General features: G+C 44.0%; 1 protein-coding gene across 1 annotated transcript; it reads right to left on the bottom strand.

The window, feature by feature from the left end:
- Positions 1-270: 270 nt before the first annotated feature.
- Positions 271-17,640, bottom strand: LOC103081180 (oncostatin-M-specific receptor subunit beta-like). The gene is made up of 11 exons (XM_007467621.1): positions 17,557-17,640; positions 17,101-17,233; positions 14,058-14,134; positions 12,719-12,941; positions 9,789-9,968; positions 8,594-8,698; positions 6,952-7,128; positions 6,077-6,244; positions 2,385-2,499; positions 1,175-1,247; positions 271-846 (listed from the first exon to the last, which is right to left on the bottom strand). Exons 1-11 carry the CDS (start codon positions 17,638-17,640, stop codon positions 271-273), a joined length of 1,911 nt encoding a protein of 636 aa, XP_007467683.1.
- Between the last annotated feature and the right edge of the window lie 2,776 nt (positions 17,641-20,416).

Raw genomic sequence — 20,416 nt, forward strand, 5'->3', positions numbered from 1 at the left:
TGCTGTTACAAAGGTGAACGTGGAACACGCAGCAGCAAGGTAAGCCTGTTCCCATGATCCTGGCCTTTCTACAGTGAGCCTGCTCCAAGGATGAATGTTAAGTTTCATAGCTTCTGACCTTCAAAACCTAGCAAGATTATATAAATCAGACCTGACAATGGTGATGATAGCTCACTGGCATTAAGCCCTGAGGTATCTGGTGATGGAGTGGTGCCGGCTATGCTTCTCCTAGGGTCTGTGTAGCATGAGGATACGAAATGGGTACACTGCTTAGCAGCAGTGTTCACCTTGACCTAAAAGGGTCGTGGAGGAGAGGCTGCTGTTCTCACTTCGGGGAGCGGAGGCAAGACCCAGGGGTATGGCCATTTGCATTTTATACTCTGAACAGAGTGCTGGCTCTGGTGGATTTGTTGGCAGGCTGTCCTCGTCTCCAGAGGTGGGTGAAGCCAACTGGGACAGATAATTCAAATTAGCTTCTCCGGCTGGGATTTCTCCCAGGGAATTCACGTAGTTTTGTTCCAGTGCCTTTAGTAAATTTTCAGGTGAAGTCAGTGGTCCCAGCTGATGTGGTGGGGCTTGAGGGGTTACTGGGAAATGTCCACAAGAAGCAGAGTCAGAAGCTGCCTGATTATAGGTGAAGTTCTCAAAGCAGATGCAAGGTCCAGGGCCAGAGTAGTTCTTCTCCGTCGGAAGGAGGTAAAGGTAGGCAGGCCTAGTAAATTCAGTTTCTGTGAGCGACTTCCTAGTGCCTAAGAACTGTATCTTACTCCCTTCGGGCTTGTTTATAACTTCAATAGCATCTGGAACACAGTCGTTGACATTCATTATTGTTAGATGAGGATTCTCCTGAAACAGAAACAAAAAATGTGCAAAGATAATGTGTGTGTGTGTGTGTGTATCACAGTATATAAAGTATGTGAAATGCACTTAGAGCTTCAGTTTTTTTTGTTGTTTTATCCTGGTCACAAGTTAACTGGAGGTGATGTTGAAAACCAAAAGATAGCCCGACAGAAGAAAGATGTGTTCAACCCTTTCATGGCTATGGGAGCAGAAGAGGCTTTTTGCTTTGTGACATCTTCCTGAGAAGGTCTAGGAGTATATGATTATTATAGCCCCAGCCCTGGGCTGGCCTTTAACAAGCATATGAGTATCCATACAATTTCCCAGCGTTTACCTTGGATTTTATTAATGACAGGACACTGCTCTTGTAAGGGTCTGGAATATCAGGATAACACTTCTCCTTCAGCCTAGAAAAACAGTGAAAATTAGACTGAATTTTGCAATATAGCGTAATGGTTCAGAGTGAGAACCCTGGAGTCAGATTCCTGGGTTCTAATCCGTGCTCTATCATCAATCACTCATTAACACTGTAATCTTAAGCAAGCTTTTTAACCCTTCTATGCTTTAATTTCCTTACTGGTTCAATGGAGATCATTATGGTGGTGATGGTGGTGTTGGAAGCATTAAATGAATTGTTATATGTAAAGCACTTAGAACACTTCCAAGTACATGGTAAGTGAAATACAAATATTAGCTATTGCTATGAACAAATTTTGCAACATTTTAAAATAGTTGGTTTCCTTATTATTTTTGGCTGCGTTGGGTCTTCGTTGCTGTGCGTGGGCTATCTCTAGTTGAGGCACGTGGGCTCCACACTGTAGTGGCATCTCTTGTTGCGGAGCACGGGCTCTAGGTGCGCAGGCTTCAGTAGTTGCGGCATGCAGGCTCAGTAGTTGTGGCACATGGGCCCTAGAGCACAAGGGCTTCAGTAGTTGCGGCACATGGGCTCTAGGGCGCGCAGGCTCAGTAGTTGCGGCACATGGGCTCTAGGGTGCGCAGGCTTCAGTAGTTGCGGCACGCAGGCTCAGTAGTTGTGGAACGTGGGCCCTAGAGCGCAAGGGCTTCAGTAGTTGGGGCACATGGGCTCTAGAGCACAGGCTCAGTAGTTGCGGCACATGGGCTCTAGGGTGCGCAGGCTCAGTAGTTGTGGCTCACGGGCTCTAGAGCACAGGCTCAGTAGTTGTGGCTCGTGGGCTTAGTTGCTCCACGGCATGTGGGATCTTCCTGGACCAGGGCTCGAACCCATGTCCCCTGAATTGGCAGGCAGATTCTTAACCACTGCGCCACCAGGGAAGTCTAGTTTTCTTATGTACTGATTTATTGCTTATCTGTGGATAAACAAGATTGTTTAAAACTTACCATATTTCCACCAAATCCTCCTTTGTTCTTTCCTTTTCAGCACTTTTCCTCATATTATCAGGTGTGACTTCTATCTCCTTTCTAGATTTTTCTCAGATTCTTAACTGCGCCACCAGGGAAGTCTAGTTTTCTTATGTACTGATTTATTGCTTATCTGTGGATAAACAAGATTGTTTAAAACTTACCATATTTCCACCAAATCCTCCTTTGTTCTTTCCTTTTCAGCACTTTTCCTCATATTATCAGGTGTGACTTCTATCTCCTTTCTAGATTTTTCTTTGACTCCTTCTTGGATAAAACCTTCCCCGCACACTTACCACTGACTTTTTAAGTAGCAAATTATCATGACGATCAAAACGCAGAAAATCATGGGCAGGATGATGCGTATCAGTGTATGGGCTGGAGAGGAAAAAGAAAGGGATATTTTTTTTTTTTTTTTGCGGTAACACGGGCCTCTCACTGTTGTGGTCTCTCCCGTTGCGGAGCACAGGCTCCGGATGCCCAGGCCCAGCAGCCATGGCTCACGGGCCCACCCACTCCGCGGCATGTGGGATCTTTCCGGACCGGGGCACGAACCCGTGTCCCCTGCATCGGCAGGCGGACTCTCAACCACTGCGCCACCAGGGAAGCCCAGAAAGGGATATTTTTAATGACTACTTTTCCCTCAAAGGAATTAAAATAGTTTTACATGTCTTTTATTCCTCAAAACTCCATTTGTGCAAGGTTCAATATGAGTTCTGTCTGACTGCTGGGGGCCAGGGCAGTGAGACCAACCAGCCAACACAGGGAACCATTTGCCCTCAACACTTGTGACTCAAACCCATTACCTATCCTGACAGACTGGATCATTACTCCCCATTCTTTACTCCCTCCCTGTATGAGAATTATACTCCACACCCTTGACTTGTGGGCTCAGCCACGTGAGTTGGTTTGGCCAATGGGAGGTGAGTAGTGGTCATGCTGGTTGGTAGCTGCGTTCAGTGTGCTTGTAGTTGGCTTGCTCTCTTGTGTTCCTGTGACCCACTCTGAGAAGAGTTGGTCCCTCAGAGCCACTGTCCCTTCAGCCTAAGCCTCAGGGTGAACCTACATGGAACAAACCTGCCTGAAGCTTGGAGTCCCACCTGGCCCAGCCTACATCAGCCAAGCCAGGAGCATCAAAAGAGAGATTTATTTTTGTATGCCATTGAGATTTTGAGGTATTTTATTACATGTCAAAAATTGACAAATGCACCCCTTCTAGTTAGGCTCTGAAAAAATTACCTAAGTCATCACCTGGGATAATTATTCTATTTTTATTTCTCAGATATGTCAACCTGTACTTCATTTACATAAATGCCCATCTTCCTGGTCTCACTGCTTGCAAATTCACCAAAGAATAGTTCAGCTGGGTTGGTAAACATCCTCTTTTATAAAAGCAAATCACACGAAGGGGTTTGGAGGCTGACAGTCATTCATATGTACATATATTCCGGTTCAATCCCTTTGCCTCCCTGCCCTCCTCATCCCCCTCCACAGCTGTCCTGCAGGAATGGGGCCTAACTTGTGCTGGTGGATAACGCTGGAGTTTTGTCAGGGAGGGCAGGCCCTCCCTGAGGAAGCTTCTGAGGAAGCACAGGGCTCTGGAGAAAAGGACATGGGAAGGTAAGAGGGTGGCAGAGAAAGCACCTCGACAACTGGCCTAAAATTATCCCTGACGCCAGGTAAGGTGAAAGAAACTCCTGACACCACTAAAGAACACCTTGCTCTTGGACTTCCCTGGCGGCACAGTGGTTAAGAATCCACCTGCCAATGCAGGGGACATGGATTCGAGTCTGGGAAGATCCCACATGCCACGGAGCAACTAAGCCCGTGCACCACAGCTACTGAGCCTGCACTCTAGAGCCCTGTGCCACAACTACTGAGCACACGTGCCACAACTACTGAAGCCTGTGCACCTAGAGCCCGTGCTCCACAATGAGAGAAGCTACTGCAATGAGAAGCCCGCACACCACAGCGAAGAGTAGCCCCTGCTCACCACAACTAGAGAAAGCCTGCATGCAGCAATGAAGACCCAACACAGCCAAAAATAAATAAATAAAAATAAATAAATCAGTACACATATGTTTAAAAAAAAAAAAAAGAACACCTTGCTCTCAAGAGCAGTACTTTTGATGACTACAACTGGTTTTAAAATTTGGTTAAAATACGAATTTGTAATGTATCTGAAAAGAAGCCTGGGGAGCTACCCATAGTAGTTTCCAAACTTCAGACAGGCTTTGCTAAACTTTCTGTTGAAGTATAATATGTGCATACAGAAAAGTGCTCCTAAGTGTACAGCTCAATGAGTTTTCACAAACTAAACGTACTCACGTAACCAGTACCCAGATCAAGAAAAAGAATGTTACCAGCTCCCCCGAGAGTCCCCCAGTGTCCCCATCCAGGCATCTTCCCCTCCCAGGGTAACCACTATCCTGCCTTTCAACCACATAAACAGCATTTGCCTCTGTCTATACTCTATGTGTGGAATTGTGCAGCAAGAGCGGTGCCTGGCTTCTGTCACTCACCATTGCATTTGAGTCCTCCATACTATTTTTGTAACTGTGGACTGTCATTCTCACTGCTGCAATTATGCAGCAGTTTAGTCTACTTTTTCATAATAATCAATATAATCGAGTCACAGCCAAGGCAAAGGAGGTTTCTCATGAGTAAGGGAGATAAATGAAATCTAGAAAATATACTTGAGATAATGATAATATGTATTATACGTGTGTGTGTGTGTGTCTTACACATACTCATACACACACCTCTACCAGCCAAGTAAATACTGAAGCTGGAAGAAAAACAGCCTGAAAATAAATTTAAAATTAACTCTAAAATGGCAAGCATGCTCAAGTAATGTGAGTTGTTGACTGAAATCTTAACCTGACTATGAGAGTTCTGGCCTTTGGCTTAGAGACCTGGGGCCATGTTTCAGCCCCAACCTGCCACTGTGGTCATGGGCATCCTCATCACCAGTCAGGCAGCCAGGTCCAGTGGTTCTACCTGACGAGCCCACCCCATCCCCAGAGCCCCACCTTACACTACTTGGCAACTCAGGCAGCTATTTTAGCCTATTTGTTTTTCATGGAGGCGAATCTTGAGAGGTCCTTTCCAGCGTGGACCTCCTATGATGCCTATCTGCTACCTACTTTCCCCGCTTTCCTCCATCAGTATCTGTTTTCTCCCACCACCTTCCTCTTTGTTGGAGGGCAGGATTTACCAGCAGAATCTTATTTACCAGTAAGCTGCCATTCTTCTCCCTTCCTCTTCTTTCTCCATCTTTCAAGACAAATGCATTTTGAAAGGATGGCTCTCTTTATCTCACCCTTTCCCCATCAAATCTGCAAACACCAGGTTCGTGAACCAACACTGCTTGCCCCACCGTACTTTCTAGTACCCCCAGAGAGGCAAGGTCAGGAAGCCAGTAATTTGCCACTGAGAGAAACCAGCCAGAAGGCTGGCTGCAGAGAGTAGTTCTGCTGAGAAAAACATCCCCACCCCTCTGCAGACAGAACTCACAAGGCTCTTCCCAAGTCAACACTAAAATATGCCATCAGTGATTTTCAAACTATTCTGGGACCGAGTTCCAGAGAAGTGCCTCAGGGGCCAGAGAGAGGCAAGAGGAAGGTTCCAGGTTATAGATCAGTTGGATTAGCTTCACTCTTATCTATTTTATGTAGTGGGATTCTGCGTAACATTTCCTTTTTTTTTTTTTGGTGAGTTTCATCTAGAGAAAGTGACAGACAGAAAGAGAAGAAAGGTTTAAAAATTCCCAATCTAGACAAAACCCATGCCCATGGTGTGTGTCATTTGTCAGTTTCCCAAGAACTGCTAAGAATTTTGATTTGGAGAAACTCACAGTATTCATCCGGAGTTGTGACCTTTGTGAAAGCATCCAGGGGACCCTCGCCAACACTTGTGTAAGGAGTGACGAAAAACTCATAGACGGATTCCGGCTGTAGGTTTTCCACAACAAATGTCTTTTGTTCCGGGTTGTCAATTGTGTATTTGCAACATACTGAATCCTCTGTGGGTTTAAAAAAAAAAAAAAATTTTTTTTCAAGAAGAAAAAACTATTAAGAGCGTGATAAAGATCTTGTCAGACAGTGGGGCACTAATACTCTTGTTGACTTGGCACTGCCAACATTTCTAAACCAACCAAAAATGAAACCATAATTTCATCACACTGGGGACACTGGTAAAATATTCGGGAGATGGCAAGCAAAGCAAGCACCCCACTAAACAAGGGATGTTCCTCATCCAGGGGAAGCACTCAGACCTGCCAGAGAGAGAGTAAGAGCCTGCCAGTGCTTCCTAGGTATACATTTTAATAAACTTTAATGAAGTCAAAGAAAAAAAGAAAATGAGGTTAGCAAGGACGTTTCCTAAGTGGTAGGTTTTCTTAAGGAGCTGAGGGTATTTCAGGTGCTTCTAAAAATACTGGGCCACATTGTTTTTAAGTAAGCTAAAATCCTGGCCCCCATGGTCTTGTCCACCCTACTAATTTGTTTAAGAACACCATTCCATCATAAAAGCACGTGAGCACAGAATTCTGCCTGGCCACAGTCAGAGACAGCCGGCAGCCTTTACAATGATTTCAAATAATGAGACCTTGAAACGGTAAACAGACAAAAAAAAAAAAAAAAAAAAAAAAAACTGTGCTCCGCCACGGGGGAGGCCACAACAGTGAGAGGCCCGCGTAAAAAAAAAAAAAAAAAAAAAAAAAAAAGTCACCTGGAAGAACTGTCTTTTCAAATGCCGGGTGGCACTGCTCCCCCGCCTTGGGTTTCAGGTAGACATGGTATCCTTGTATAAAGCCAGGTTGGGATTCAGTGGAATAATCCTTCCAACTCAGAGTGAAGGAGTGGGAAGTCAAGTTACTCATGACCACTTGAGGGTTGTCTGAAGGAGCTAGGAAAGGAAGTTGGGATAATGTAAGATTTACGATTTGGAAAGAGTCTCAATGCACTGGTGTAAACTGAAAGCAGAACCACGGCCCACTCTGTAGGTGCGTGTGCCAAGTGAAGGAGTCTCATCTTTTTCTCTAAAGGATGTACGCCCTGACTTAGCTCGTGAGAGCTGGGAAGGAGTTGAGCAATCATCTTGTTCAAGCCTTACATCTCTCAGGTGTAGAAATGGATGCCCAGAGAGACTCAGTAACTTGGCAAGGTCACACAGCAAAAAAGAAAGGCTTTCCTAGACTTCATTCTGAGTCTGAATTCTCAACAGTGTTTGGGAGGATGAACTGAAGTAGGGAGGAAGGGAGGAAGGGTTATGTTTGAAGAGGTATGGGCAACTTTGAAGAACGCTAGTTCCCAAGTGGTAGCAGTGCACAATTGTCCAGGTGTCACAGGGAGAATCAGAAAGCGTTTATTCTGAGGCTTCCCTGAGAGCCTGTTTCAGCTCATACGCTGGTGCACACCTGGCCTATGTCTGTCAAAACACACAACACACCCCTCCTACCTGTCTGGGGCAGCTCCCACCCAATGGAGAACCCCAAGAGCTGGTCTGATTGGTGAGAGGCAATCAAGGACACAGCTGCCCAGCTTCCAGTGGGTGTGAGACCCTGGATGCCGAGAAGGTGAATTAGCAACCACATGGGAGGATCAAACCTTCCCCACACTGCTGGTGAGATCATGGTACAATTTCTGGGGGGGCAGCGATTTCACAATATCTACTAAAAGTCTTAAAAATTATAAAATTGTATTTAAGAAGTTCAAACCTTTTGGCTTGAGTATTCTACTTCTGGGGCTTTGTTGAAAAACCATTATCAGAGCAATGAACAAAGATTCAGCTAAAATGACGGTGAGTCAGATAGGGCATAAGAGATTTGGCCAAGAAAGAAGAGAAAGATTGAGTATTTGAGACTGCAACATAACTGAAAGTGAATTTTATAGTTTTTAATTGAGAAATATTTTTGTAATCATCCTAAAAGTCCAACGACAGGTGATTTGACATATGCAAACCATGAGGCACTTTGCAGTACTAAAAAATGATAGTTAAATATTACTTAGTGACATGAGTCAAAAAGCACTTTACAAAACTGCATAGAGTAGTAATAAAAAAGATCCCATTTTTATTTAAAAGTGTATATCTGTACTGAGAAAGGATACACATAAAATATTAACTCTGGACATTTGCCCTTGGGTGGTAAAATTAGCAATCATTTTGTCTTCTTTTGCATAACATCTTATAAATTGTCTTTAATGAAAATGTTTTCTATTTGTATGATGAAAAAATAACTTTTAAAAAAACCCCACTGCCAGAATAAACGGGACACTGAAAATTAGGAAAGGTGCTGTAATCTTCCTAAACCCAAAATGAAGAGTTTCTGGATTGTTCTAAACAATGGACACATTAAATGCTTTAAACTTACCCAGTTCCTCCAAGTATCCTGCTTTTTTCTCTAATAAATGAGCCATCCTTTTGGTAGAAATTCCATAAATTCTGAAGTTGTATCGAACCCCTGGTCTAAAAGCACCTAGAGAAGAAAAGTCAACAGATTTTCAATAACACAGGATGCCATTCTCTTTACTTCTGACAAGAAGAAGAATGAAAAATGAATTTGTGTCCCCTTAAGAATTTCCTCCTCGGGGTTTCTGCCCTTCATCGCCACCATCTTCCCTCCTTCCCCTGAATCCTCCAGCATTTCCGACGAAGTCTGGGCGACTGCCCTCTACGTCGTCCTCTTGATCAAGAACTTGCAAACATGCCCTTATCCACGTGCATGCAACTGGGCGCAGAATTCAACCAGACACAGAAAACAATGTAAAACTCTCCTTTGACTCCAAATCCCCTGCCAGCGACTGGCCGCCTCTCTGCCCATGAAGGGCAAGCATCTGGAAGATTTGCTTCCAGTACCTCACTTTCCCCTCACCCCACACCTCTGAACCATGCCACTGACACTGCTCAAGCCAAGGGAAGACTCCCCTCCTCACTCCCCACCAGCCACTGAATGCCCTCCTGGAGTCTCATCAATCACCCTCTGGACCCAGACAATTCCCACATCTTTATCTTGAGCCCAGCAGATGGCGCCACCAACACCCCCCCCACCCCCCCCCCCCCCAGAATCTGTAAGGAACACATCTTGTGACTCTCTTTCCACAAACCTACTCCTTAACTGCTACACTAGTAATCTCGAAATGACAGATCCAGTGTGGGAGGAAAGAGACCAAGTTCTATATGTTCCATTGAAACTGAAGTTGATAATCGACTCCCGTCAGCTCTACTCCTATGTTTCCCAAATCCACACCCTTCTTTGCTTTTGTAAAAGCTCTCAGGACAACTGTTATAATGTCCCTCTGCCGTTCATTTGAGACTGCTGACTCACTGCTGAACAAATTCATGAAACTCATGAACACCTATTCCAGCCTTTGGTCCAGATAGTCTCTGTAAAAGTAGATATAAAGGTCAAAACTTAGACCACATCACTGCAAAATTTGAACTCCAAGACCCACACTGGATTTGTAGTTATCAGTTGGGCACAAAGTATCTGAGATGATCCAGAAACCCCTGTTGAAGTTGCTGCCAGGTGAATGGAGCAGCATGGTAATACAGAAGGTTCTTCTTACCCGAGCTAATGACTGTGCTTGTGGTATTGGGGCCTAGGTTTCTCCACTGGAGAACACAGGGCAGGTCCTGGGGACAATCACACCACTCTACAACGTAGCCTGTGGCATCTCCGGATTGGGGTTTCCAAGACACAGAAAATCCATCCTCTGTGCCATTAACTCTTCCTTTTTCAACCTCTTCTGTACATACAAAGAGGGCAATGCTTCAGATTTCATTAATCATACATTTTGCAAAAATATCTAAAGAAGAAAATAAACTTGAACGTGCAGTGTATCTAGCAGGTAAAAGCCCTACCTCTGCAATTGTTACGGGGCTTGGGTTAGGGCAGGAGGGATCTTTTCCTGCCTCTCACTCCCAACAAATATTCACACCTGCCCTTCAGATGCCCCCTGTCCTGATCTTCGGAGACCCAAAGGGACATCAGCCCCTAAAACAGGGATCAGCAAACCACTGCCAGCAGGACAAATCCAGCCTTGGAAGCTTGTTTTTATATGACCCCTAAGCTAAGACTGGTTTTAAGATGTTTAAAGAGTTTTTAAAAACAAACAAAGAATACAGAATATAGACTGGAGACTGTCTGGCCTACAATGCCTAAAATATTTACTCTCTGCCCCTTTACCGAAAAAGTTGTTGACCCTTGACCTAGAACTGTGTCTGGTACTTGATCTGCTTTCAAAAATCATCTGTTGAATGAATGAATAATTTGGCTTAATTATCCCACATAATGCTGGCTGCCCCTGAACTAACTACTGTCTCCTAGATGTTAGGGGCAGAAACTGAGGTGAGTGTGGAGAAAAAAGGAAAGAACAATTCAGGTATGTACTAAGCCAGATTATGAACGGATGTGCACGCTACGTATGACCTAGGATACCACCTCAACGTATTTTATGCACCAGGGTAGTTTTCCTAAGGTCTGACAATTGGAAAAAAGGTGATATGGTCTCAATGGACTACAGTTCTACTGATTTCAAGCAGGTCAGCCTAGATATTGAGGGATGAGAATTTCTCCTATTTCCGAGGCTGACTCCACAGCCCGCCACTGTTCAGAGGGCAGTGGTCCCTGGTGGTCACTCGAGTGAAAGCAGACTCTGATCAAGGGGTGGACCTGCAAGCAGCTGTACAGAGAGGCAGTCAGTGTGGCGCAAGTGTTACATGGGACAGACTTAACACTCAAAATGTACTTGTTGCTTCTCTGCAATTCATATTTAACTGGGCATCTTTTATTTTATCTGGCAATTCTAATTACAGCTGAACACTGATGCGAAAGCAGGATGCTATTACATTTTCTAGGGCACCAAATTATCACCCAGCTGTGAACACTGAAAGGAATGTGCAGCCCCAGGTATGAGGCGAGAGGTTCCCCAAGAAGGCCTGTGCCTATGCTGCCCACATGGCTTCTCTGTCTTCCTTCATCAGAGAGACAAATCTCTTTCATATTAAAACTTATTCACATGACTAAATTTGATCCCAAAATGATGACTAAATGATGACTAAAATTTCCCCAAATGATGACTAAAATTTCATCCCAAACTTAGAAGCATGACTCTTACTCAGCTGCTTCTTTAAAATTGCAAATATGTTTTGAGGAGTGGAGGTAGAGGGGAAGAGAAAGGCAATCTATTTTTTTTTTCTTCAGTCATTCACACTCTAGTGTGAATTGGCTAAACCTCCTTGGTCTGTCTCATAGCACATCAGTGCCTTTATCCACTCCAGAGACTTAAGAATGTGGACCACATCAGGAAAGCTGGATAGGGCCTCACAAGGTGAAGGAATGGGTTCTAAAGGCAGGGCATGGGGAAGGAAGGTATGGTCGGAACCCACAGATAGGGATGACCCCAAACAGATAATAGTGTTTAGCAGAGTTGTTTGAGCTGAGTGTCATTGGAGGCAATGTTTTTTTAATCTGTCAGCTCCCCCAGGGTGAATGAAATGCCCACCTTTCCCTTTCTGGCCCTAATAAAGACAGAATACAACTATTCATTTCCTTCTCTAATACAGTTCTAGACAAGCAAAGATTATGTTAAGTAACTCCTTAGTTTTTCTCCTGTGGCACAATCCCAATTTCTTTTTCTTACTTGACACACTGGATAGTTCTTAAACAAAATAAATAAAACAAAATAATAACACCCTCTAATCTAGCCCACTTAACCTAAATTTAAGCCTAATTTGAATGATAGGTATAAAGCAACGTGACATAACCCTACAAGCAGGGTCTGAAAATTTTTATAGCACTAACTGAAGGGTGACATTATTGCAAGGTTCATGAGTGACCTTAGGATGTCTGTTGGGTCATGTCCAAGTGTGCAGTGTCTCAGAGTGTGTACTGCTGGGGGCGGGGTTAGTGCAGCCAACCTCTTTTCACAGCTCTCCCAAGAAGGAAATTTACACCATTGTTAATTATACATGTAAGGTCATTTCCACCTTGTTTGGTCTCTCACAAGCTAAGGGTTTAGCCAGTTATCACCATTTTATTCCACAGCTTTGGCAAAGCCCTTCTCGAAAGATGATGCTAGCTCTCCTCATGATGTACAGAAATGTTCCTGGGCTCTTTATAGGTGGCCAAGACTGACAAAATATTCTGCCATATAATAAACGCACCTCATGTTTCATAAGCCACAAAGTACTTTCACACCAGCTCTAACTCTCAGTTGGGACTGTCTGTCGGTGTTGCATTTATGTGAATAAATTTGAGACAATTTCCCAAGTTGGTGGAAGAATCCCTGAGCTATGGCTGAAATCTTCTTCCCACACAAAGGACGACTGCGCCAGAAACCCGCTGACATGCCTGAACCCAAAGAAAATGACAGACAGTGTTTGGCAGCTAGATCTTTTGTCTCCCCAAATTACTGTCTTTCTGATTTATCCATCTCTGCCTAATAACACCATCAACATTTTTCTAGAGAAGAAAAGCAAAACCAAAAACACTCACCGTTTCCAGGGTCTCCAGAAACGACAATTACGGAAGCGGGAGAAGGGCCCACACTGTTGTGAGCTGTGACATGGATTTGGTAAGAACATTGATCGAGGGTTAGTTCTGTGCTGTTGGCGGGAGCAGGGATGGAGAGGACCTCTAACCTGGATGGCTTGTCTAGATTTTCTACAATTACATTATAGAACAGGATCTTCCCGTTGGCATGCACTTTTGATAGTGGCTGAAAAAAATATTAACAATCATTTCAAAATGGGCTTTCCTCTGAAAAGAGTTTGCTTAATTTCTTTTTTATCTTTTCTGTCCCTTGATTGAACACACACACACACACACACACACACACACACACACACACACACACACCACACTGGGCTAATTAAAACAGCTTAAGAGAGAAAATAACCTTCTAAACCAAGCTTGAAATCAGACATTCTATTCTAACTAAAATTGAGCAGAGAATAGGATCATTTGGGGGAGATCTCAGAGTATATTGTGTCCAGAGAGGAGTGACCAAGTCAGGAATAGAGAGAAAGGGGGACTCTTTAGCCTGGATTAAAACACACTCAGTGAGTATGGAGTGGGAAAGACAGGAGTAGACGCAGACGGGAGGGGCCTGAACCTCCGGCCTACCTTCCCGAGGACAGACAGTGCCCCTGGTGTGTGCACCCCCAGACCTGAGATTGGGCTGGGGCAACTGTTAGCTTGGGGTATGGACAAAACCTGGACGTACAGACTGGCACGTCCACATGTGTGTGCATGGGGGTCCTCCCTGATAGGGAGGACTGGAGTGGAGATGGGAAAAAGAGTGGGGTGGCCTGTGGCCAAGGACCAGCTCCCTCAGCACGGCCATGCTTTAGCATCAAACACTGAGGAATCCGAGAGTTCTTAACGCAAACCAGGCCTTCCACGTTGTCGTGAAGGCATGTCAGTTAAGATAGAAAGACAAGATTAATTTTATATTGCAGTTTTTTAGCTTGACTTATAACTTTCAAATATAAATACTCTGAATAGTTAAATATTTATAACTTTTAATTATGGTATATATTTCTCCACTTATACTCATGGACTGGGCCCTGCAGATCTTAGGGGCAGGCCTGAGAAGTTAGGAGATGCAGTTCTAACAGTCAGAACTGGCCACCTGTGCAAGAGGCTGCTGAGGAAGGAGTTACTGGTCCAGTGCTGGGGACATGGATGTGGAGCGGGGATTCCTCCACTGGGTAACAAATTCTACTGGATTCATGTTAACAGCCCTCCCCATCAGAAGACTGCACCAATGTCTAGTTTCAGTGAAAGATAACTGCCAAGCAAAAATCTGTCTCTTTGAACGTCTGCATCTCACCTTCCAGAATAAGCTCACAGTAGGATGTCCTGACACCATCTTCAAGTTTCTCCAGACATCGGGAGCCTCTGAGGGAGCTGAAATTAACCAAAGAAAAGCTCTAGGGTCACAATATGCACGTACAATAATATTCAACCTTTCTCTAGTTCCGTCAACAAAAGTGACCACGGCCTGTCCTGCCTGAGCCTGCTTCTCGCTTTTTCACTCTCTGTGACTTCTACCCACTTGGCCGCGGCCATACTGGTCTCGCCTCACCAGGGGCACACAGTAGGTGCTTTACAAAAGGGCTGCTACATCTGAATGGGACATCACATGGGGCCTTTGTGAACTCAAGCCTCAGAGCTTCTGGAAGCCACCAAGGAATTTTGGAATCCTTTGTCAGTCCAATTCTAGGAGGTTAGTTAGGTAAATTTCCCATATTTGGAATTTCTAGGAGCAGCAGACTGTTGCTATTTCCTTGCCCCACTTGTGAAGGTTGCAATGGACACACTCAAGTGGAGAGCCCCAGAGGAAGGCTGCACTCTTCCCCGAGTTCCTAACTGCACACAGGTTGGCCTGTCGCTGCAGTCAGAGCCTGGGACCCCTTCCTTGTCACCCTCCTCCCCATGCACACCCACCACCCCCAAGTTCCTGGTCTGGGCCAGCTGCCTGCATGTGGACCCTCAGGGCACTGGCTGCACGCCTCTCCCCGGCATGCCTCTCCCCACTCTGTTCTAGAAGAGCTTGCTTCCTTGTCTTTCTTGCCAGTAAACTGTAGGACCAGTGATTTATGATTTGCTTCAACACATCTCTGTGCCAGAAGCATTGTTTTGCAACATGACACATACAAATTTAGTTCTGTTTCATAAAAATATAGTTTACAGTCCCCAATAATTGAAATTTAAGAAAGTCCTTTTTTTTCCCCCTTAGTTGCTGACACTTTCTACTCATCATAAAGATGACCATATATTTTTAAAACCTATTAGAGGCAGATTTCAATTTTCTCAACAAGCTGTCGGAGAAGCCAAGATTAAATCAAAAACATATCGAAATACTCAGTGACAGACCCCCAAGCTCAATGCAGAATCTTCAGCTGGTTTGTACATGACTACTTGCAAGAAAAGAGAATTGCAGCACAGTTGATGGTGCTCCATCTTTATGTCAATATAATTTCTCCCATGGTGTCATTTAGCTCTGCTCCCCATGATTCTGCTTAAGTAGGATTATAATACACATAAACATTGGGGTGTGGACAAAACCTGGACGTACAGACTGGCACGTCCACATGTGTGTGCATGGGGGTCCTCCCTGGTGGGGAGGACCGGAGTGGAGATGGGAAAAAGCCAGCATTAAGCAAAGTGTTATCCAAGGTGGGAAAAAAAAAAATCTATGGATTCACCATCAGTAGATTCATCTCATTTTCTTGTCATCATCGAAAGCAAAGTTAAGTATTTTTCAGGTTTATGATACTATAATCTAAAAGAAACTATTTACTAAAAATGCCATCTTTCTGTTATGTTTCATTGCACTAAAGTTTAGGTATAATGTTGGAATAAATTTGCAAAAAAATCCCAAAGCAATGCAGTATTAATAAAGTAAAAACTCTTTAATGAAACATAACTGAGGAATAAACCAAATTACCAACAGGAACAGGGCTCTGGAGGGGACTACCCCACTAAGAAAAATGACTGGAGTCTTGGAGGGCAGTTGGCGGGGCGGGGGGGGGGGGGGGGGTGCCACCAGCACCTCCTCTGGCAATGCCTCCCTGAAGCCGCTGGGGGGCGGGGGGGGGGGGGGTGCTGACAAGGGGAGGAGGCCTGCTGAGCACCTCTGGTGACCAGCCCTGGGTGTGGGTTTTCAGGCACTGCCCTCGCCAGCCCGCCGATCAGTCACTGCTTTAAAATGTTCCCCCCAGGCTGAAACAGAAAGAACTCACCAGCTTACAAACACAAATAATAAGATGGAATAAAATAAATAGATATAATCCTTCCTTAGGCAGCAAAATAGCCAGGACTTGAATCAAAAAGATCTCCAGGCTGTAATGACACCCCCGAGAGACAGACCATGCAGATGCCAGTCTGGGTCAGATCAGGGTGGAGCTCTGGAGTCAGCCAGCCTGGGCCTGAGCTGCAGTCACAGCTCAGTCCCTTGCTAGCGGGGGCCAGTTAAACTCCTCACCCTCCCTGGGCCTCCGCGGCCTCATCTATCAAGTGAGGATAATAACAGGACCTACTGCATGGTGTGAGGATTTGAGGGGAAAACACTGCAAGCACTTGGAGCTGTGTCTGGCACATACTAAACACTAGATAAACGGTAACTGCCCTGGTTACTGTTGTCACGTCTCTGCCCTTCCTTAACTCTGCAAACCAGGCATGTCTCCCCAGTTTAGGGGCCCAAGTTGTTTCATGTGTAAAGTAGGCAACAGTAAGACTTTATCATCTGGGATAGGAAGGAGGTGAAAGCAAGGCTGGGCCATCTCATCTCCTGAGGTTTATCTGAGATCTGAGACATAGTTATTTGGGGGAAAAAGTCTCTGTTCAGTCATTATTGAGGAAACGACCCCTGAGAGCATGATAAGAAGGCTCCCAGTTTGTTGTCACAGGAACCAAAGACTTAACAATGATGATTCAGTTTCCAAATACCATTATATTTCCAAACACAGCCCGAGGCTGTTTAGCATGAGATCAGTGCTTTCCTCAGCACAAACGCTACTGTTTGTCCCCAGTCCTGAATTAAAAGTTTATACTAATTGACATAGCCCCAGATCCAACGGGAATCCAGCAATATCTTTAGCTTAGAAACCATTTTGGCAAATTGAAGATCAGAGAGAAAACAGTTCAGTAGAAATAACTCAGATGGCAAATGTCTGACGTAGATATCTTCCCACTCACATTTCATTAGGCATTTAATTTAGTTTCTTGTTGTTGTCGTTTTTTAAAGATGGTACCAAGACTGTTGTTATACTTTCCCCTAAGTTTTCGGTACAAACAAAAGTTCTCAGAGCAGCCCACCCGTCTCCTGCCAGTCAGTTTAGATCCTTGGGATGTCAGGGAGCTGAACGTACCAGCTTCAGCTGTGTTGAATTTTTGACTAATCAATTCACTCCATTTCCAGAAGTGGTTGGTATAAGCACAGCGGACTCGGGCCACATATTCTGTGTCAGGCTCCAGTTCACTTAAGAGGTACTCACCATTCACCTTGATGGAAACATTGTTTTGCTTAATTAAAAAATAAAATAAAAAAAAAAGGGTGGGGGGAAGAAGAAGACAGAAGTATTGGTGAGCATTCATTGCAAAGCCAAATCACACAGAGTAAGACTTGATTTGGAGTAAGACTAGTTCTTTGAGAAAAAAAAAAATCTCTAAACTCTAAAAGTTTATGATTAATTTCCTGGACCTTTTAAACAGATGACCCATATCATTTGAACACACATAGAAATAAGAGTTTAAAGAGATTTCACTCACCAGTCTCTCTGTTTGGACACAAAGAAATTTTTGAAAATAGACAGTTAAACACTTACTTGTATCACTTTTCCTTCAGCAAGGAGTTCAAGCTGACATAAAAGTGTGGAATTGTTTCCAATGGAGTATACCTTCCAGGTCATGGTGGCATTTGTGGCACCAACGTTTTTAGGGAATAAGTTATAGGGAGTCATTGGATGAACTGCAAAAAAAAAAAAAAAGAAAAAAATGAAAAAAATTCAAGCACAGATCCAAACGGACTGGTAAATAGGCAGTTCATTTTTATATTGATTTGTTCAATAAGCATTTTTGTTTATTTCTGAGAAAATGACAAACAAAACCAGACTTGCAGCCAAGATGGAGTAAGCCAAGTATAGCCTTTTCTCTCACTGATTATATTAGAAACTCTGAACAAATATAAAAAGAAACTGAGGACTCTTAAAATTAAACAAAAGCAGGCAAGAATGTAGAGGGGAGTCAAAACTTGGAGAAGTGGCCCATCAAAGAGAATATAACAGAACCCAGAGTCTAACCAAAGTAACATTAACAGTGTCAAGGATACAATCCAAAATTATTAGACATACAAAACAAAACCAAAAAAGAGAATGTCACCAATTTTCGAGGAAAAAGACAATCAGCAGATGTCAACTTTGAGATCACCCATGCCTCAAGATGACTCCCTTAGAATGCTACAATTAGATAAAGAGTTTAAAACAGATCCATTAAGTAGAAGCAAATGCATCCAGGGACTTCCCTGGTGGCACAGCGGTTAAGAATCCGCCTGCCAATGCAGGGGACATGGGTTCGAGCTCTGGTCCAGGAAGATCCCACATGCCGTGGAACAGCTAACTAAGCCTGTACCCCACAACTACTGAGCCTGCGCTCTAGAGCCCACAAGCCACAACTACTGAAGCCCATGTGCCACAACTACTGAAGCCTGTGCGCCTACAGCCCGTGCTCCGCAACAAGAGAAGCCACCGCAATGAGAAGCCCACACACTGCAACGAAGAGGAGCCCCCGCTCGCCACAACTAGAGAAAAGCCCGTGCACGGCAACGAAAACCCAACGCAGCCAAAAATAAATAAATAAATAAATTTATTAAAAAACCAGAAAGTAACTGCATCTGTAATGAATAAAAGGAAAACACTTCTCAGCAGAGAAATAGAAACTATTTTTTTTTAAAAGAATTAAATGGAAATTTTAGAACTGAAAAATAGAATATCTGAAATAAAAAAACCTTCTACCTTACGCACTTCCACAGTTGCTATGTGACCTGGCCACTGCCTACCACTCCAATCTCCTTTCTCTCACGGGAAAGACACAAGGATATTCTTCCCTGCCTGAAACACCCAGAGCATGTTCCCACCTCAAGGCCTTTTCAAATCCTGTTCTTTTTTTTTTTTTGCGGTACGCGGGCCTCTCACTGTTGTGGCCTCTCCCGTTGCGGAGCACAGGCTCTGGACGCGCAGGCTCAGCGGCCATGGCGCATGGGCCCAGGCACTCCACGGCACGTGGGATCTTCCCGGACCGGGCCATGAACCCGTGTCCCCTGCATCGGCAGGCGAACTCTCAACCACTGCGCCACCAGGGAAGCCCTCAAATCCTGTTCTTTTGCTCCAAATGTTCTAGATGTTTTCTGCCTCCTCATCCTTCAGTGCCCTCATCCCGACTGAAGCAGCACCCCAGGCATTCTCTACCCCTCACCTGAATTTTATCTTCTTTCCAGGACTTAGCAATGCTTGAAATTATGTTATTAACTTGTTTACACATTTACTGTGTGTCTCCATGCCCCACTCTCAACCCTCTCTCCAAACACACACTAGCATGTACACACAATAGGGGCAGTCACTCAACTCTGTTCACTGCTGGATGCCCAGTGCCTGCTACATTGGTGGCACCCTGTAGTTAGGTGACTGAAGCGATCATTAAGTTGAAATCTAAATGAGGTGTAGAATTAAGAAGGCAAAGAAGTACGAGAATTCCAGAAAAAATGAACAACGTGTTTAAAGATGCTGCATTTCATAAAAGAGGCAGGGGTGTGGTCAAAACATAGAAAGAGATATTCAGGGTTGTGCAGATCAAAACCATTGCAAAATACCACTTAACATCCATTCAACTGACAAAAATGCAAAGGGTGACAAAACCAACTTGGAGAGAATATATTGGTACAACCACTTTGGAAGCGAATTTGGCATTATCTTGTAAGTTGAAGAACATTCACATATTCTGAGTCCTCACCAATTCCATTCTTAGGTATATAGGTATATACGCAAGAAAAACAACTACAACTCTAGGTGTGTACTGGATATGTATATCAAAATGCTCTTATTAACACTGTATCCAAGAGCATAAACCTTGAGACAATCTGAAAATCCACCAAAAGAGATGCATGAATAAAACACTGTATATTTATGCAATGAAATACTCTACAGCAGTGAAAATGGACCACAACACTCAATAATATGGGTAAATATCAGCAATTTAATATTGTATAAAAGCAATTACTAGCATTATTACACATAGCTTGATGTCTCATATACATTAAAACAAAATAAAAACAGTATTTTGGGGATTTCATAAGAAAATGAGAATACATACACATGCACACACATGATTTAAATCTGTTATCTTAGTGGAAGGAGCAGGCTTGGGGGGCTGTGGGATGGGAGATGAAGTAAGTTATTGTCAGATTTCTATTTTGAACTTGAGGTAAGCTCGGTGGTGTTTATTACATTATCAAAATAAACAAATAATGGGGAACAGAGGTCATGCACGCACCCATGAAGAGAACTGTGGCACAAACAAGTTATAAACTAAAACCTTCACTTAGGATGTGAATTAGGTGAAAATCTACGGCACATTTACCTGATCACACAGTGTGTCAAACAATGATATGCTCGTGACCACAGTGGGCTACAC

Source organism: Lipotes vexillifer, unplaced genomic scaffold, assembly GCF_000442215.2.
Source record: "Lipotes vexillifer unplaced genomic scaffold, Lipotes_vexillifer_v1.1 scaffold1432, whole genome shotgun sequence".
Lineage (NCBI taxonomy): Eukaryota > Metazoa > Chordata > Mammalia > Artiodactyla > Lipotidae > Lipotes > Lipotes vexillifer.

What these genes read in the sequence shown, in the direction of transcription:
- LOC103081180 (XM_007467621.1), bottom strand. Translation starts at nt 17,640, where the DNA reads ATGACCTGGAAGGTATACTCCATTGGAAACAATTCCACACTTTTATGT. An exon ending in ATTCAACACAGCTGAAGCTG is followed by an intron (nt 14,135 to 17,100) that starts GTACGTTCAGCT and finishes GGTTAATTTCAG; the next exon opens with CTCCCTCAGAGGCTCCCGAT. An exon ending in CACAACTCCGGATGAATACT is followed by an intron (nt 2,500 to 6,076) that starts GTGAGTTTCTCC and finishes TGTGCGGGGAAG; the next exon opens with GTTTTATCCAAGAAGGAGTC.